The 15000-nt window shown below is 54.9% G+C and overlaps 4 protein-coding genes across 4 annotated transcripts; 3 read left to right on the top strand and 1 right to left on the bottom strand.

The window, feature by feature from the left end:
• Window positions 1–732: 732 nt before the first annotated feature.
• Window positions 733–6148, bottom strand: SETTUDRAFT_90705 (uncharacterized protein; the record flags this gene model as incomplete). The annotated part of the gene is made up of 4 exons (XM_008029388.1): window positions 733–1912; window positions 1962–2565; window positions 2615–4041; window positions 4086–6148. 4 exons carry the CDS (start codon window positions 6146–6148, stop codon window positions 733–735), a joined length of 5274 nt encoding a protein of 1757 aa, XP_008027579.1.
• Window positions 6149–7868: 1720 nt separating this feature from the next.
• SETTUDRAFT_163822 (uncharacterized protein) lies at window positions 7869–9249 on the top strand. The gene is made up of 3 exons (XM_008029387.1): window positions 7869–8418; window positions 8471–8970; window positions 9022–9249. The coding sequence occupies exons 1-3, from the start codon at window positions 7902–7904 to the stop codon at window positions 9058–9060; spliced, it is 1056 nt and encodes a 351-aa protein (XP_008027578.1). The 5' UTR covers window positions 7869–7901; the 3' UTR covers window positions 9061–9249.
• A 269-nt stretch (window positions 9250–9518) lies between these two features.
• On the top strand, window positions 9519–12024 carry SETTUDRAFT_137478 (uncharacterized protein; the record flags this gene model as incomplete). Its single annotated transcript, XM_008029386.1, has 4 exons — window positions 9519–9821; window positions 9883–9906; window positions 9956–10435; window positions 10482–12024. Exons 1-4 carry the CDS (start codon window positions 9691–9693, stop codon window positions 12022–12024), a joined length of 2178 nt encoding a protein of 725 aa, XP_008027577.1. The 5' UTR covers window positions 9519–9690.
• A 381-nt stretch (window positions 12025–12405) lies between these two features.
• SETTUDRAFT_137474 (uncharacterized protein) lies at window positions 12406–14186 on the top strand (the record flags this gene model as incomplete). The annotated part of the gene is made up of 2 exons (XM_008029385.1): window positions 12406–13145; window positions 13196–14186. The coding sequence occupies 2 exons, from the start codon at window positions 12406–12408 to the stop codon at window positions 14076–14078; spliced, it is 1623 nt and encodes a 540-aa protein (XP_008027576.1). The 3' UTR covers window positions 14079–14186.
• Between the last annotated feature and the right edge of the window lie 814 nt (window positions 14187–15000).

Genomic DNA, 15000 nt, shown 5'->3' with positions numbered 1-15000 from the left:
GCGCAGATGCTCTAGATGACTGTAACCCACTCGCGATTGCCTAGCTGCGTGAGAGTAGGCCTCGTACGACGCTCTGCGCCTATGACTACCTTCATTGAGCCAATTACGCCCATCTAAAAGCCAGTTTCATCAAAGTTATGGATGTCGTCTAAATGAACTCTATACTTCTTAACCGTCTCTCGTACAAGCTTAAACCACGCGTTAATAATCTCTGGATCCTCTTGTTAAGTTCTCTAACGATCCTTTGCTCGACTAAAGGCTGTTCTAAGCTCGTCTGTACGAGTAACGAACCGCTCTGCCCAGCATTTGCCTAAAGGCTCGCCATCTCGTTCGCGTAGTAGTTTCTCCGCCATATCTGCTACTTTACATAGACGGGGGGCAAATCCTCGCGAGTCTAGGTTAAGAATATATCGTACGATAGTTTGCTCTTTAGACTTAGTTAGCTTCTGGCAATTTGGCTGTGTTGTAGGTCGAAAGGTGATTCCTCGAAGCCGCCGAGAGATCTGCTGATGATGGACGTTGTAGGCTGCTGCAGCGCGTCGAATGCTCTTAAACTGGCCTGTACGATAGGCCTGAACAGCTAGAGTAAGCCTACCTTCTTGCTGAGTTAATATCGCGTTCTGTTGTTGGGGCATTATCTTTCGTACGTGAAGTTCGTGATGCCAAGAAAAAGTGGCACACTCGGTGATGTGGCCCGCTCGGTGATGGAATACGTTATATAACAAAACTACTTTACTTTGCTTGGCCTGCAGTACTACTACCAGCACCAGCACCACCGGCAGCACCAGCTGGGGATGGTCCCCCTGCAAAGCTCATTTGAGCAAGAATATCTTGTCTCCAGGATTCGTCAGCGCTCTCGCTTTCGGTGCTGTCGCGATTGGCGACTCGGAGACCGCCGCCGCCACCACCACCACCGCCACCGCCACCGCCTCCCCTGCCATCATACGACCCGTTACTAGCATATCGACTCATCTCGTCATCGTAGCCTGTATGGCCGTAACCCTGGCTGTGATGACTGTCCATTGTCCATGAGTGCTGCTGCTCGTAATTGCCCTGCTGTCCTGGTTCCTCGCCGTAAAAGTCACGGCTGTTCCACGTCCCGCTTCTGCTGGCCTCGTCGCCGCCGGGCCCAGGCCGGAGGACATCGGGCAACGGCCCGCCTAGCCCACTGTCACTGCTAGAATGGTACTGTTGCTGATGTGGATGATATGCGTTTTGATAATTCATGGGCTCGTGTGCGCCCGACTCGCCTGTGTTGAAAGGTCCAGCGCGGTCAATGGGCGAGTAGTCGAGCTCGCCTGGATTCTGGATGCGCAGGTCCGGGAGGAACGACCGCCGGTTGTCTGTCGGAGTGCGATCACTTGGGTCGTGGAGCTCGACGCCTTGATTGTGGCCTGATGGCATGTTCTCGGGAATGCTAAGCTGCTGCTGTGAGCCAGCGTATTGTTGACCAGGTGGCATGTTCGCAGAGTTTTGGTATTGCTGCTGCTGTGCAAGCGACAAGCTATTCATCGTAGCCGTCATGCCGAGTAGACTGGGCGCGCGTGTGGATGCAGCTTTTACGCTGGATGCACCTGTGCGGCCCATACCCAGCATGCTTCCACTCATGCTTGCCCGCGGGGCGGGCTCTTCACTAATCATCTGCGCATCCTGTCCGTTTGGATCCCGGATGCTATACTGGGCGATTGTGCGCATCTTCCTCGTCACCCAACCCGCCAGAATCTTGCCGCGCTGCTTCTCGCCCAAGCGGGACCTGTGGAAGTCGCCTTTTTGTACAAAAGACACAATGTCAATCACAAGCTGGTGCTCGTTTAAAATAGCATTGACAATCACAGGCACCATGCTGGCGAGGAAATTGCGTCGGAAGATCTCAACCACAACCACGACGAGTCCACCTGCCTGGAAGACGGCACTAGCATGTGTTAGCAGTTTGAACAGCCTGTAATACATCCGAAACATACCAGCCACCAGGGACAATGTTTCGGTGACAGCGTTCTACCGACTGCTCAATGTCCATCGAGAAGTGGTTCAGCCCGTTGACTTCAAACGTGTCACCGATGCTCCCGAGAACAAAAAGTACCTGCATATCAACAGGGGCACCGTTGGGTCCAATCGGCCGTGTCACACTATGCAAAAAGCCCAAATCTCCAGTGCGAACATAGCGCACATTAGGATCGCCATCGATCGTCCTACCGTTAAAGCGCTCGGCATCCAATCGGTCTTTTGATCCGTAAAAGCTGTAAGCATTCGCTTCCGACTGCACCCAAATCTCGCCGTACTCGCCAACCAAGCAGAGTTGGTTGGTTTCCGGATTGACAATGGATATCTGTGTGCTGACTGGAACCATGCCCGAGTCCTGGACGAGCAACGCCCCAGGCTCCGTGTCAGGATCGACGGGCATGACGAGACCGCGTCGCAGAGCGTGAGTATCGAGATGAAGTTCTATTGGCTCGATGCACATGTACGATCGCGATGCTACCATTGGGTTCAGCACGTGTGAGTAGACGGTGTTGATGGCGGTGCGGTCCAAGCTTGCTGGCGAAAAGTGAACCCGCACTCTTTGGTCTGCGGGAATTAGCAACGTGAACATGTCTGATCATTAACATGCACTTACAAATGTCAACGCGTGGTCTTCCGTCAGTCGCAATCATGAGATTCTTCAGCTCATGCAGAGCCATGCTCTTACCGGCTCCACGCGCGATGGCGTGGTCCAGCATTTGACTGGTCGCATACGCATCCTTGATCTTGTACCGCGACAGCGTTTGGAAGAGGATGTTTGGGTTCTGCGCAAAATCGACGGGTGACACCAGGTACGTCGGAGCAGCCAGGAAAATACCCATGAGACAAGTATGAATAAAACCAAGCCCGATGGTACTTCGGACACATCCTAGTATAGGCCGTGTACTGGTCATCTGGCACGTCTCTTTCTGGACCTTGCACAATGCCATGATTTGACTGTGGCCTAGCTGTACGGCAATACGCCGTTGGTCGGGCGTCCAGTACGTCCAGACTAGCACCGGGTAGCCGGGTTGTATCCACGCGGGCCGTATCGTGAGCTTGAGGTCGCGGCAGCCACTTGACTGCTTTGGCGGTTTGGTGGTGCTGTATGTGTTTGGTACGTTGATTTTGAGGATGGCGGCCGATTGCTTAATGTGTTGCGATACTTGCTTGACCTTCATAAGATGATCCACATCAGCGTTGACGAGAATAGCTTTGACCTTGAAGTCGGCGAGGATGTGCAGCAATGCCGGCGCATCCTCATTCAAACGGTTCTGATCGATAGGTGCCATTGGTATACAAACAGCTCCAAGCACAAAACACGCGTGGACTGCATAAACAAAGTCTTCCGAGTGCGTGTACATCAGAAGCAGATGGTCACCGGCCTGGACCTTGACCTTGTTCTTCAGGTACATTGCTACACCAGCAACCTTTTGGTCAAACTTCTTCCAGTTGACACCTTTGCCCTCTTTGCCTCGGCCGTCGACTGTGCAGTACGAAAGCTCCTCGGCCTGCCGTGACACGCGCCATTGCATGAGATCGTGGATGTTTGAGAACTGGTTGAGTGGAGTCGACGTCCTATCATCGATAACAACCTCTCGGTGGTCGACGCCAGAGTATTGCTTGTCCTGGAGCATCAAGAGTTGCTGACGTGCCATGGATGCGTCGAATGACCACATGCCGCCAGCGGGGTCGTCACCGAGCGCGATATTCTGTACCGATCTCTCGACACCGAACTTGACGTGGACGCAGGGTAACGAGCCGTTGTCAAACTCCCTCCTGCAGAGCATATTTCCAATCTCTCGTCGGCCGTTCTTGATGACTCGTGGAAGGGTGTTTGGTGCCGTGATCATGACGCAGTATACCCGTAGATGGTGTTCTTGATAGAGGACCTCCATGCATCTCTCAGACAGCGAGTCTAAGAAGGGTATATCCAACTGCTGGGGCGGCCCACCGGGGTTTGTTGGAGCCGTTGATGCAGCCTGCGTCTCAATAAGGATAATCGGGAGGTATTCACCATTGACGTAAGAATCAAACGATGAGCTGTGACAAGTTAGCCAAGTCTTTGCTTGTCAAGACTCACTCACCAATCGTAAATCTTCGGCACAGCTTTCATGATGCTCGTAACTAGATGCTGCACGAAAAAGTATCGATGTTCAGCCTCTAGCTGGCCATTCTCGACCCATTCAACACGCTGTCTGATGCGATCTTCATACAGTCCGAGTACAAATATCTTTCCTTCTACAACACAGCCCAAGAGCCCAGTACGGAGAAATTCGAGTTCGAGCAGTTGCGGCGTAGGGCTGCCCTCGACAAAGCGGTACGGACGGGCATGGAAGATGGTCTCGGTATGCTTCTGCAACTGCCAGAAGCCACCCGATAACGAAGGCGAGTCGACCCAAATCTCACCAATCGAGTATGGTGAACACAACAGATTGGTCTCCGGGTCTACAATGGCTAGCGTTGCATCTGGTATTGGGTATCCAAAGGCGCCGACACGCATAGTGCCAGGCTCATTTGCGCGTTTACTTGCATCCTCGCCAATTGCCAGAACGGCGACCTCGTTCATCTTCAACGCCTCCTTGTCCAGCAAGATTTCTGTGAGCTCCGTGGGCCCCTTCTTCTTCTTTTCCTTTGTATTCTTCGTAGTGCCCCCACCAATAAGACTGGAATAGCCATTGGCCGCTGCGTGGTTGTCCTCACCTTCGGAATCGTCCTCTTCCTCTGGTGCTATGCTGAGTGTGCAGCCCATGCGTTCCTCTCCGCCCAGCCAGTCGCGCACAGATATGATCATGCCACCATGTTCTGGCAAGCAAAGCATTGGTGCAATCAATTCCCGTGCTCTAGGGTTTCGCAATGGCCGGAAATATCGGTCTCCCAGAATCTCGTGGAATTCACAGTCGACCGTAAGCGTATCGATAAAACATATCTTGACCGAGCTAAAGTTGGGTTCTGTATTCTTCTTGAAGTTTCTTGTAGCCATTGGGTCTTGCTGGTAGTTGTATGCAGCGCGCTTGAGACCTGGATAATCAGCTATGAGAATGTTGGACTTGTACTTGGTGATGAGATGTGCATATAAGCCCGGCGTCTCCATGGTCGCCGTCTCCAACCATACCGTAGTGTGGCCACCATAGACTGCAAACAAAACACTGAGGATGAGACCAGCACTTTCGCGCGGGTCAAGGTACGAAAGTATTACTTCCGTGGGGTTCCTGGACGGCGCTGGTGCAACGAATTTGCCCGAAGCATCCCGAAGGCTGCTGTTGAACGTGTCTTGACTCTGGCTGTTGGTGGGAATCGTAGTAATCATGGCGCTGATGCAGGCCATTTGATGCATAATGGTGCGGTGACTGAGCACAACACCCCGCAGGTCACCGGTGGGCGCGCGAGAGAACTCAATGTAGGCGACCTCTGGTACTTGCAAGGCCGGGGTATCGTCGTGCTTCTTGGAATGATAGCTGCCAAACTCGTTCGTCTTCCACCACTCAACCCCGCTCGGCCACTTCAGACGGTTTTGACTAATGTCTCGGTGGAAAGCCTTGAGATTGTTGTCCGTGGTCAGTGCAAGATGGGCTTGCGTTGTCGTCAGCAGGAGAATGAGCTTCTGATAGTCGTCGACGCTGTTGATGGGCACTGCTACAACGCCCGCAATGAAGCAGCCCATCAGCGCAACGACAAAGTCAATAATCTCTGTATCTCTGTACACCAAAGCCACGCGGTCCCCCCGATACAGATTGCTCTTGTCCCTGATTACTTTTGCCACCTTCTCTGCACGGCTAGCCACCTTTTCCCAGGTTATCGACGCAGTTTCTTTTCCTTTTGAGTCGAGGACCCAGAAAGCAGTCGTTCTAGGCTGTGTGCGGCTCCGGTGGCGCAGAACAGCGCCGATATTGTCAAACTTTGACATTTTGACATTCTGGTTGTGGGGATCGTAGACGTCAAAGGGCAAGTCTCGGGGCTCCAATGGCATCATGGTCTCGACAGCGCCTGCAGGGAGATCCTGCGGGTTCATCATGGGAGGCGGTATCGCGGCGGTAGGAGAGAAGGCGTCTCCCGTCGAGTAGCGGTTGGGGCCCCCGTACGAGTCGCGATGATCCTGCATTTGCTGGCCCGTAAAGTCGGAAAAATAGCCTTGGTTCACTTCCAGCATGGTGCTCCTCCGGCTGGCCTCGCCTGGCGACCCGTATGCGCCTTCGAGGCCCTGCTGCGTGTCCGGGTTGAAGGCGTAGTTGCCCATCATGGTGGGCTCGCGCGAGTAGTTGTACTCGGGTGTCTGCGGCCGCGGGATAAACGTCTCGCTCCCCTGCGACAGCTGCGACGAGTTGCGCTGCAGCGAATTGGTGCGCAGGCCCAGCTGCTTCTCTTGAAAGCGCCCGACCTGGCTGGGAGGATAGGCCATGTACTGCGAGGACCCCGCTGCGCCGGCGGCCTGGTTCGCGTAGGGCATGGATGCGCCCATGGAGCACTGTGCGGAGCCGTCATGATATGAATCTGGGCGCGGCAATTGGATGTGCGGGGGCTGTGGTCGTGGCGATGGGCTGGGGCCCGAGAGGGCAGCGAGCGATGCGCTGCGGGAGCCCGAGCCGTCGCTGCTCTGGCGGTGCAGGTCGCTCTGCAACTGCGCAGCAAAGTCGGGCCCCAGGTACTGCGACAGCAATACCGTGCGTCGTTTTTCGTACCTGTGCGGTTGGTTAGCGCACGCAGCCGTGGCGGCGAGGGCAGAGAGCACAAAGCAAAGACTGTACGGACCCCTTCTGTGTAATGTCGCCTTCCTCGAGCTCGTGCTCCAGCTCGTGCAGCTTGGCCTGCAGCTCCGGGTTGGACTCGGCCATGGTATCTGGGGCAGCGGCAGCGGCAGCGGCGGAGGCGGAGGAGGAGGAGGAGGAGATGCGGCGGGCAGGTGTAGCGGAACCGTGTGTAGAACAAACTGGACGAGGATGCTATGTGGCGGCCCGCGGCATGTTACAACCAGGATGCGAAGCGCCGACAGCCAATGCTGCGAGCATCCAGAGGAGGGCGCGCGTCGACGGCGGCGGGACGGGAGAGGGCGGCGAGGTGGCAGTGGTGGTGGGATTATGGTGGAGAGGATGGAAGCGCACACATTGGCCTGGCCTAGGTATGCGGTAGGCACAAGACAAGTCAGGCACAGGTACGCGCAAGGCCAGACCAGACTACACTACACTGGGCAGTTGAGTTGAAGTATGACGTTTTACCACAGAGGCCGGCTGCTCGTGTCATGAGGCAGTCTACCCGACCAGAGGGCGCCAAGCGCCGGTTGCTAGGCCAGCGGCTAAGTAAAGTAGAGCGGGCTTGACTTAGCTATTTAAAGACTCTTAAATATATCCTCAACTTACTATATACCTCATCCACTACAACGTAAAGACGGAAAATACAATTTATGAATTTTTTCAAGGCTAGTATTTCAAAGATACCAAGGTGTGTTTCCCTTTAGAGGACTTGGAAAACTTGGATATTTTCTTCTTTCTAGCCAAGTTTAGAAATGGTAAGATACTCTTAGCTGATAGTATCCTCGAACTACTCCACTGTTACTACTGTAGAGAATTGAGTGTAAACGATTACCCAGTATGTATTTCTATTGGACTAGCGCCTAATGCCCGGGCGCACTAATTGCTTGGTGACTGCGCATACTTGGCGCCCGCCATCGGTTGTTTGCCGTGCTGGTGGCGGCGGCAGAGGCGCTGCTTAGTCACCCAGCCCCTTAGTCAGCCGCCAACCTTTTTCCCTTACGCTTTTGGGCCGACAAGCCGAGGCTCGTCGACGCGAGGGCTTTGGATGCGCCCAAGGATGCCTGGCGCTCCGGCTCGTGTCACAACATATAAACCCTCAAACACCCTCTCCTTTACTTGCGCCCCTTTCGCTGCAAATCAGGGTCATCGCCCACCATGGCCACACTCATCCGCCCTCCACCCGTCGATCCGTCGCTGTCGTCTATCGAAAATGTCCTCGAACTGATCCAACTGCCCGACATTGACCCCAATCTCTTCACAAACAAGCGTCCGCTATGGCATCCACCGGGCGCGCGTGGTATCTTTGGTGGCGCTGCCATTGCGCAGACACTGAGTGCCGCCCAGAAGACGGTCGACCCCGACTTCACGGTGCACTCGATGCACTGCTATTTCGTGCTTGCTGGCAATGCCGAGATTCCCGTCGTATACCATGTCGAGCGCGTGCGGTCAGGCAAGTCGTTTGCGACAAGGACAGTGCAAGCGCGACAAAGGGGCAAGGTCATCTTCACCACCACCATGAGCTTTGTGCGACAAAACAGTGGGGGTGCCGACCTGGTCGAGCACATCTACCCCATGCCAGACGTCCCAGGGCCCATCGAGGACAATGGCGAATCCGAGGTGCTCCACAACGACCATGGCCCCTTTGTGAGCCAACAACTGCCTATTGTGAACGGTAAGTGTCTTTCCATGCCAGTCTCTTGGTCGCTTCGGCTCATATCCAGCAGAACACTCGGACAAGCCGCACGCCAAGAGATGTCGACAATGGGTCAAGGCGCGCGGCCGCATCTCCCCCGCCGGCGGCCACGAAGCTCACCTCTCGGCCATAGCATACATGTCGGACAGCTACTTTATCGGTACCGTTGCGCGTGCACATAAGCTCATGCGCTACTCTACCCTGCGCAAGGACAGCGCAAAGTCAAGCATCGACGAAGACATGCTGAAGAAGTTGCTGGAGATGGACGACACGGAGCTGCAGCAACAGAGCCATGTCAACGAGGCAGAGAAGGAGCGCATACGGCAACTGAAGAACGGCGAGCCAGACCGAGAGATTGGGATGATGGTCAGTCTGGATCACACCATCTACTTCCATAACCCTCGCAACTTCCGGGCAGACGAGTGGATCCTTGCCGACGCGGAGACGCCGTGGGCTGGCGACGGCCGTGGGCTTGTTTTCCAGAGAATGTATACCAGGGACGGCACGCTCATAGCGAGCTGCGTGCAAGAGGTGAGCAGTGTGCATGTCTCTGTCAAATGTGGGCTGAACTAACACATACAGGGCGTTGTGCGATTGAAGCAGAACGACAGTAAGCTCTAGTCATGACCCCGCATTTTCTGCGTCTCGTTTCGTGTGCTTTGATCCGATTGGTATTTTGTGGCCGATTTCCATTTGCTCTGGCCGCAGTAGACCTTGTTCTTTGCATTGCATTTCCCGTTGTAGGTGTAGACGTGGCGACTGCGTATACCACTTTCTCTCTCTCTCTCTCTCTCTCTCTCTCTCTCTCTCACACACACACACACACGGATGACTACGCACCCTGTATATACAATAATGCATGACACGTCGTAACAGCTATTCGCTTGCGCAGTAGCTATGTATACTGGACTTGGATATGCACGGCGCATGCAGCCCTGTAGGCCGCGGCAGGCACGTGGGCCGATCGTTCTTTCCCCGTCGACACTAGCGCAGAGCCGACGCGCGGGCTGCCATGTCGTCTACACTCGGAGACTCGGATTCACCCGGCAGTTGTTGACTCTCCTTCCGAAGCCCTCATTGGGATTCTTGCGCCTTGTGTTTCGAGTCGTCCCTAGTTTCTCTGCCGCGGTCTAGCCTGCGATCCTCTTGCACGGCTGCAACTGTACCACCTGCCCTACCATGTCGCAGCCTTCGACACCAGACTGTGAAGAGAGCGTCTAGTATTCACCCGGCTCCGAGGCCATCCAAGGAATGAATGTCAAGCAGGCGGCGTGTCTGAATTGCCGCAAAAGCAAGATCAAATGCCGACGCGAAGAAGGCGCCCCGGTATGCGGGAGATGTGCAAGCGTAGGCGTGGAGTGCATCATACCCGAGTTCCACATGTACGTACCGCCGCGCCAACCCATCGTGAGAGATACGCTGACGCTGCTGCTCGACGTGCAGTGGCAGGCAAAAGGGCGTGAAAAAGTAAGTGTCGCATGCCAACCGGCGTTGTAGCTGAGCTCACAGCTTGCAGCAAACGTTCGGGATTGGAAAAGGCCATTTACCAAGTCGAAGAAGCCATCAAGAAGAGGAAATCGGATGCGGCCACCAATCAAACCACACTGCAGTATCTGCAGCAGCTTCTGAACGAAGCTCAAGGCGACAATGCTTCGAGCCAAGATGTCAAAACTTCGCCAATGTCAGTGGAGCACTCGCAAGCTCCAGCAAAAGAAGTCGTGGGCACGTCGAGCGATGACCAGCTGGCTGTTGAGGACGTGGAGAACCCCCTTCAACTTCTCGCACGCGCATCGGACCTCAGGATCGCCACCCCCCAGTCGTACAACCCCAGTGTCGCCAGCCCAGAGGGCAGATTCACAGCCAGCGAGCAAAGCGCCTTCTTGGATGTTCACCATTTCTTCTTACCCGTGAAGGCGCATCTAGACCAGGGAGCAGGCCTGGATCCAATCGATGTTGGCTTGGTGACTAAAGATGAAGCAGAGATGCTTTTGCAATTGTAAGTGCCGACAGCAACGCGACGACGCGTGGCTCACAACAGGCAGCTTTCACAGGAAACTGGCGCACACGCGCTGGGGTCTTGATCCAGTGGTGCACACTTTGCCGTTTGTTCGAAATCGCTCAGCTTTCTTGTTTACGACATTACTAGCCATGACTGCCATCTTCATACCAGAAACCTCTGCTCTGGCCAAAAGACTGCTCTTACACCGCAGATTTCTAGCTGAACAGGTTATTGTCAGAAAGTACAGGTCGGTTGAAATCGTGTTGGCGTTCATGGTTAGCATACCATGGATGCCTCCAGGGTCGCATGCAAGCGACGACGATACCAGTCTCTATCTAGCCACTGCCTTGTCGATTTCGTTGGATCTCATGCTGGACAAGGTCATCACACCGTCTACGTCTTTTGCCCATGAGCTCACTAGAGAGATACCCAAAGCAGAGTGTCTCCACGCAAGAAAAGCGTTAGCCATGGATGGCTTCGAGGACGTTGACCCGGCTTCTGAATGGGGCCAGCGACTGCTTCGTCGGAGAGAAAGAGTGTGGATCGCTTTGTTCGTGTTGGAGCGTGGTGTATGTCTTGCTCGTGGCCGCAGCTACTGTGTGCCAAAGACATGCTTGATTCAGCATTGTGATAGGTGGCACGTCCACCTGTACTCGGATGCTCAGGACGGTTCGTTGGTATCCATGGCAGTATTGCGTCGCGATCTCGACAACCTCTTTGCCGAAGTGCGCGCGCGATGCGACATGTACCGCTCAATGGACGTGGGCTTGGAAGTTGCGCACGAGATTAACAAATCCATCGAAGACTTTTTCGACCACTGGTCCCGAGCATGGCCTTCGGTGATTAGCGACCCGGACAGCAAAAGCCTACCTCCCTACGTCGAGATACTCATCACACACACGCGACTCTCGACATACTCGATGCTTCTCAACCACCCGAGTGCGCCGCCCGAAGTGAAGCGTTCATTCCGAAAGTCTGCGTTATCCTCGGCGCTCAATGTCATGCGCGCCGCCATCCAAGGCGAATCGCGGCTCAAGTCGATGCCCAACAACACCGTCACTATGATTTGCTTTGCAGCCAGCATAGCGCTTGCTCTGAGCGCACCAGTGCCCGAGGCGGGTGGCAGTAGAAAAAGCCTTGCCCCAAGCGTGCGGCACCTGATTGAGGACACTGCGACAGTCTTGGAGCGCATTGGCAGCACGCCTATGCACCGAAACGGCGCATCCGTCGTCTACGGCAGATTCCTGCGCGTGTTGGTCAAGCAGGCGCCTGAGATTGAGATGCCGCCGCCTGTGCCGCCGCAGAATCCTGCACCGCCAACATCCATGGCCATACCAGACCTCCTCTCACCCCCGACCCTCGTAAACAACCAACTAGCAAGACCGAATAGCCATTCGATAGGCCCGAATCCAATCGGTGGTTACTGGCCGGATACGCTCGACTTTTCCGCAATGTCCTACAACGAGGTAAATGAGACGGTCACAAACTCGGATCTCTTCTCTACGGCATTGCTCGATTTGCCGTGGAACGAGTCCAATCCGCTATGGACAGATTGGATGAATCTACCCGATTTCAACTTTCCGTGATGACCTGGAGGAGAGGAACTCGCAGGAAACTCTAGTGGGAGGACGCATGCGCTCCTGTGAGGCAAAAGTCGCCAAGCCTGTGGGTGCTGAGAGGGTGGCGGAACCTCGGGTTTCGCTGAGCACATGTGACGCGGACGGCAGGCAAAGCCCCGCTCCACGCTCCCATGCCGCTCCGTGTTCGGTGCTTGAAGTGACGCCGACGGGTGCAGAGAGGCATGACGTTAGAGTTGCAGTGGGATTGTCGCACGCGTTTCGTGCCGCATGTTCGGAGCTCGAGTGCTAAATCATCGCCGTGTTGACGCGTCGGCAGTTCTTGAAACTCCTTTCTGAATGATTTAATTTGGCTGCCTTTGCTGTTGGATTCCCTGCATTGGCTTTACAATGGACATAATACCTACCTCCTGCCGGCTGCTAGCAGCTCTTCCTTCGCGGTTATGCTCGCGGCGGCCCATCCCCGCGCAATTACGAGCGGCACGAAGTCTACCACCGCGATGGCGGTTCACAGGTCAACTGCGATGCATCAGTGAACGCGCACCGACAATTGATCGCTCGAAATCGAAGCTCTTCAAGGATGCTGATGAAGCCGTCGCGGACGTACAGCCTGGTTCGACAGTTCTGAGCGCAGGATTTGGGTTATGCGGTGTCGCAGAAACTCTAATCTCGGCAATGAAGAAGCGCGGCCCGGAGTCATTGCATTCGCTGACGGCGGTGTCGAACAATGCCGGCATTGAAGATGTGGGTGGCCTGGCGCACCTTACGAAGAACGGGCAGGTCAAGAAGCTTATCATAAGTTTCTTGGGGAACCACAAGGCGCTGGAGAAGCAGTATCTGAGCGGTGGCATCGAGATTGAACTCTGTCCGCAAGGAACGCTCGCTGAGAGGATACGAGCTGGTGGTGCAGGCATCCCGGCTTTTTACACACCCACGGCGGTCAACACACTGCTGCAGGATGGCGAAATTCCAGCCAAGTTTGACAAGGACGGCAAGGCTGTGGGCTTTGGCCAGAAGAGGGAGGTCAGGGAGTTTAATGGCAAGAAATTCCTCATGGAGACTGCATTGACGGGTGATGTGGCTGTTATTCGCGCGCACAAGGCCGATGAAGCCGGCAACTGTATCTTCAGGTAAGGGCTGGGACACGCAGATGTTTCGAAGCTTGCTAATGGATGGTCAGATATACGACCAAGGCTTTCGGCCCCATCATGGCCAAGGCTGCACGACTCACAATTGTCGAGGCGGAAGAGATTGTGCCCATTGGCACTTTTAACCCCAACGACATCGACCTCCCGGGCATCTTCGTCGACCGCATTGTGCCAGCCATGGCGCCCAAGAACATTGAGATTAAGAAGCTCCGAAAGCCTGTTGCGTCCAAGGACTCGTCCAAGAATGAGGCGGCAGAGCGTCGTGACCGGATTGCCCGTCGCGCGGCAAAGGAGCTCAAGCAGGGATACTATGTCAATCTGGGCGTGGGCATTCCAACGGCAGCAGCATCGTTTGTGCCCGAGGGCGTCAAGGTGTGGCTGCAATCGGAGAATGGTATTCTAGGCATGGGCCCATACCCCACGGAAGAAGAGGTAGACGCAGACATCATCAACGCGGGCAAAGAGACGGTGACGCTGCTCCCCGGCGCGTCGACGTTTGACAGCGCCGAGTCGTTTGGCATGATCCGAGGCGGTCACGTCGACGTGTCGATTCTGGGGGCGCTCCAAGTCAGCGCATCAGGCGACCTGGCAAACTACATGGTGCCGGGCAAGGTGTTCAAGGGCATGGGTGGCGCCATGGACCTGGTCAGCAACCCGGATGCCACAAAGGTCGTCGTGGCCACCGAGCACGTTGCAAAGGACGGCTCCAGCAAAATCGTCCAGGAATGCAAGCTACCGCTCACGGGCGCAAAGTGCGTCAGCACAATCATCACGGACTTGTGCGTCTTCGAGGTCAACCGCAAACACGGCACCCTGACGCTCACCGAGACGGCGCCTGGCATCAGCGTGGACCATGTCCGGGCCAAGACCGACGCCCGGTTTGAGGTTGCACCTGATTTGAAGACGATGGAGTAGCTGTATTCTCTTCTTTTGGTCCGTGTGTACATGGCGTAGCATAAGTCGTAAATACCAAGTAGTTTTTTTCTTCTTCTTCTTCTTCTTCTTCAACAAGCAGCACATGCCCCGTCGAAAGAAAACAAACTCCAACAAAATGGCCTGAGCATCACGGCATTCCGTCTGCAAGTCCAAAAATCTAGACCTCTCTCTCTCTCTTTTTTTTTTCAAACGCACGTCTCTCAGCCGCTCGCTCGCTCATATACAAATCTTGGTACGCCATGGTTACATGTATGCATGTTGCATTCTAACACACACACACTATGGTAACACACGCACAGTCGTACAGTACCACCACCACCAGTAAAACCGGGCCGAAACATTCCTTCTCCGCTCCAGCTGAGCGGTATCTGCTTGGCACTGCACTGCACTGCAATACCGGAGCTGAAGGCGCAGCTGTCCTGTCGTACCGCTCGCTACGTGTATGTATGTATGTATGTACTTACCGGGCCCCCCCCCTTTGAATACGCGCGCGAATCTGCACTACCACCACTACCACTATCACCGCAACTGCTTATCATGCTCTCTCTCGATGCGCGCTGGATAATAAAGGGGGCTAGCTTCGCTACAAGTGCACGCAGAGGTACTGGCACTTGAGCGTATGTAGCAGGGTGGTCTTGGCGCGGGGTTTCCGGATATTGCTGTGTGGAGGTGCGAGGTGCAGCCAAGCGCAGCCAAGCGGGGCAAGCAAAAGGCTTCTGCAGGCTTGGTTTTCGCGCCTGTCTTACTACTTGGAAGCTTTTTATCGCCACATGCACTGAGATGGCGATATTGACGGACGCAACACGCATACTGGTATTGATACTGATACTGGCGCACGCAGACAGACAGATGGAAAGGAATACTGAGAGAGAGAGAGAGAGGTTGCATGATTCATGTCCCC

This window comes from Exserohilum turcica, assembly GCF_000359705.1.
Source record: "Exserohilum turcica Et28A unplaced genomic scaffold SETTUscaffold_3, whole genome shotgun sequence".
Classification (NCBI taxonomy): domain Eukaryota; kingdom Fungi; phylum Ascomycota; class Dothideomycetes; order Pleosporales; family Pleosporaceae; genus Exserohilum; species Exserohilum turcicum.
Note: the sequence above shows the minus strand (reverse complement) of the source record. Positions and strands in the feature narration are given on the sequence as shown.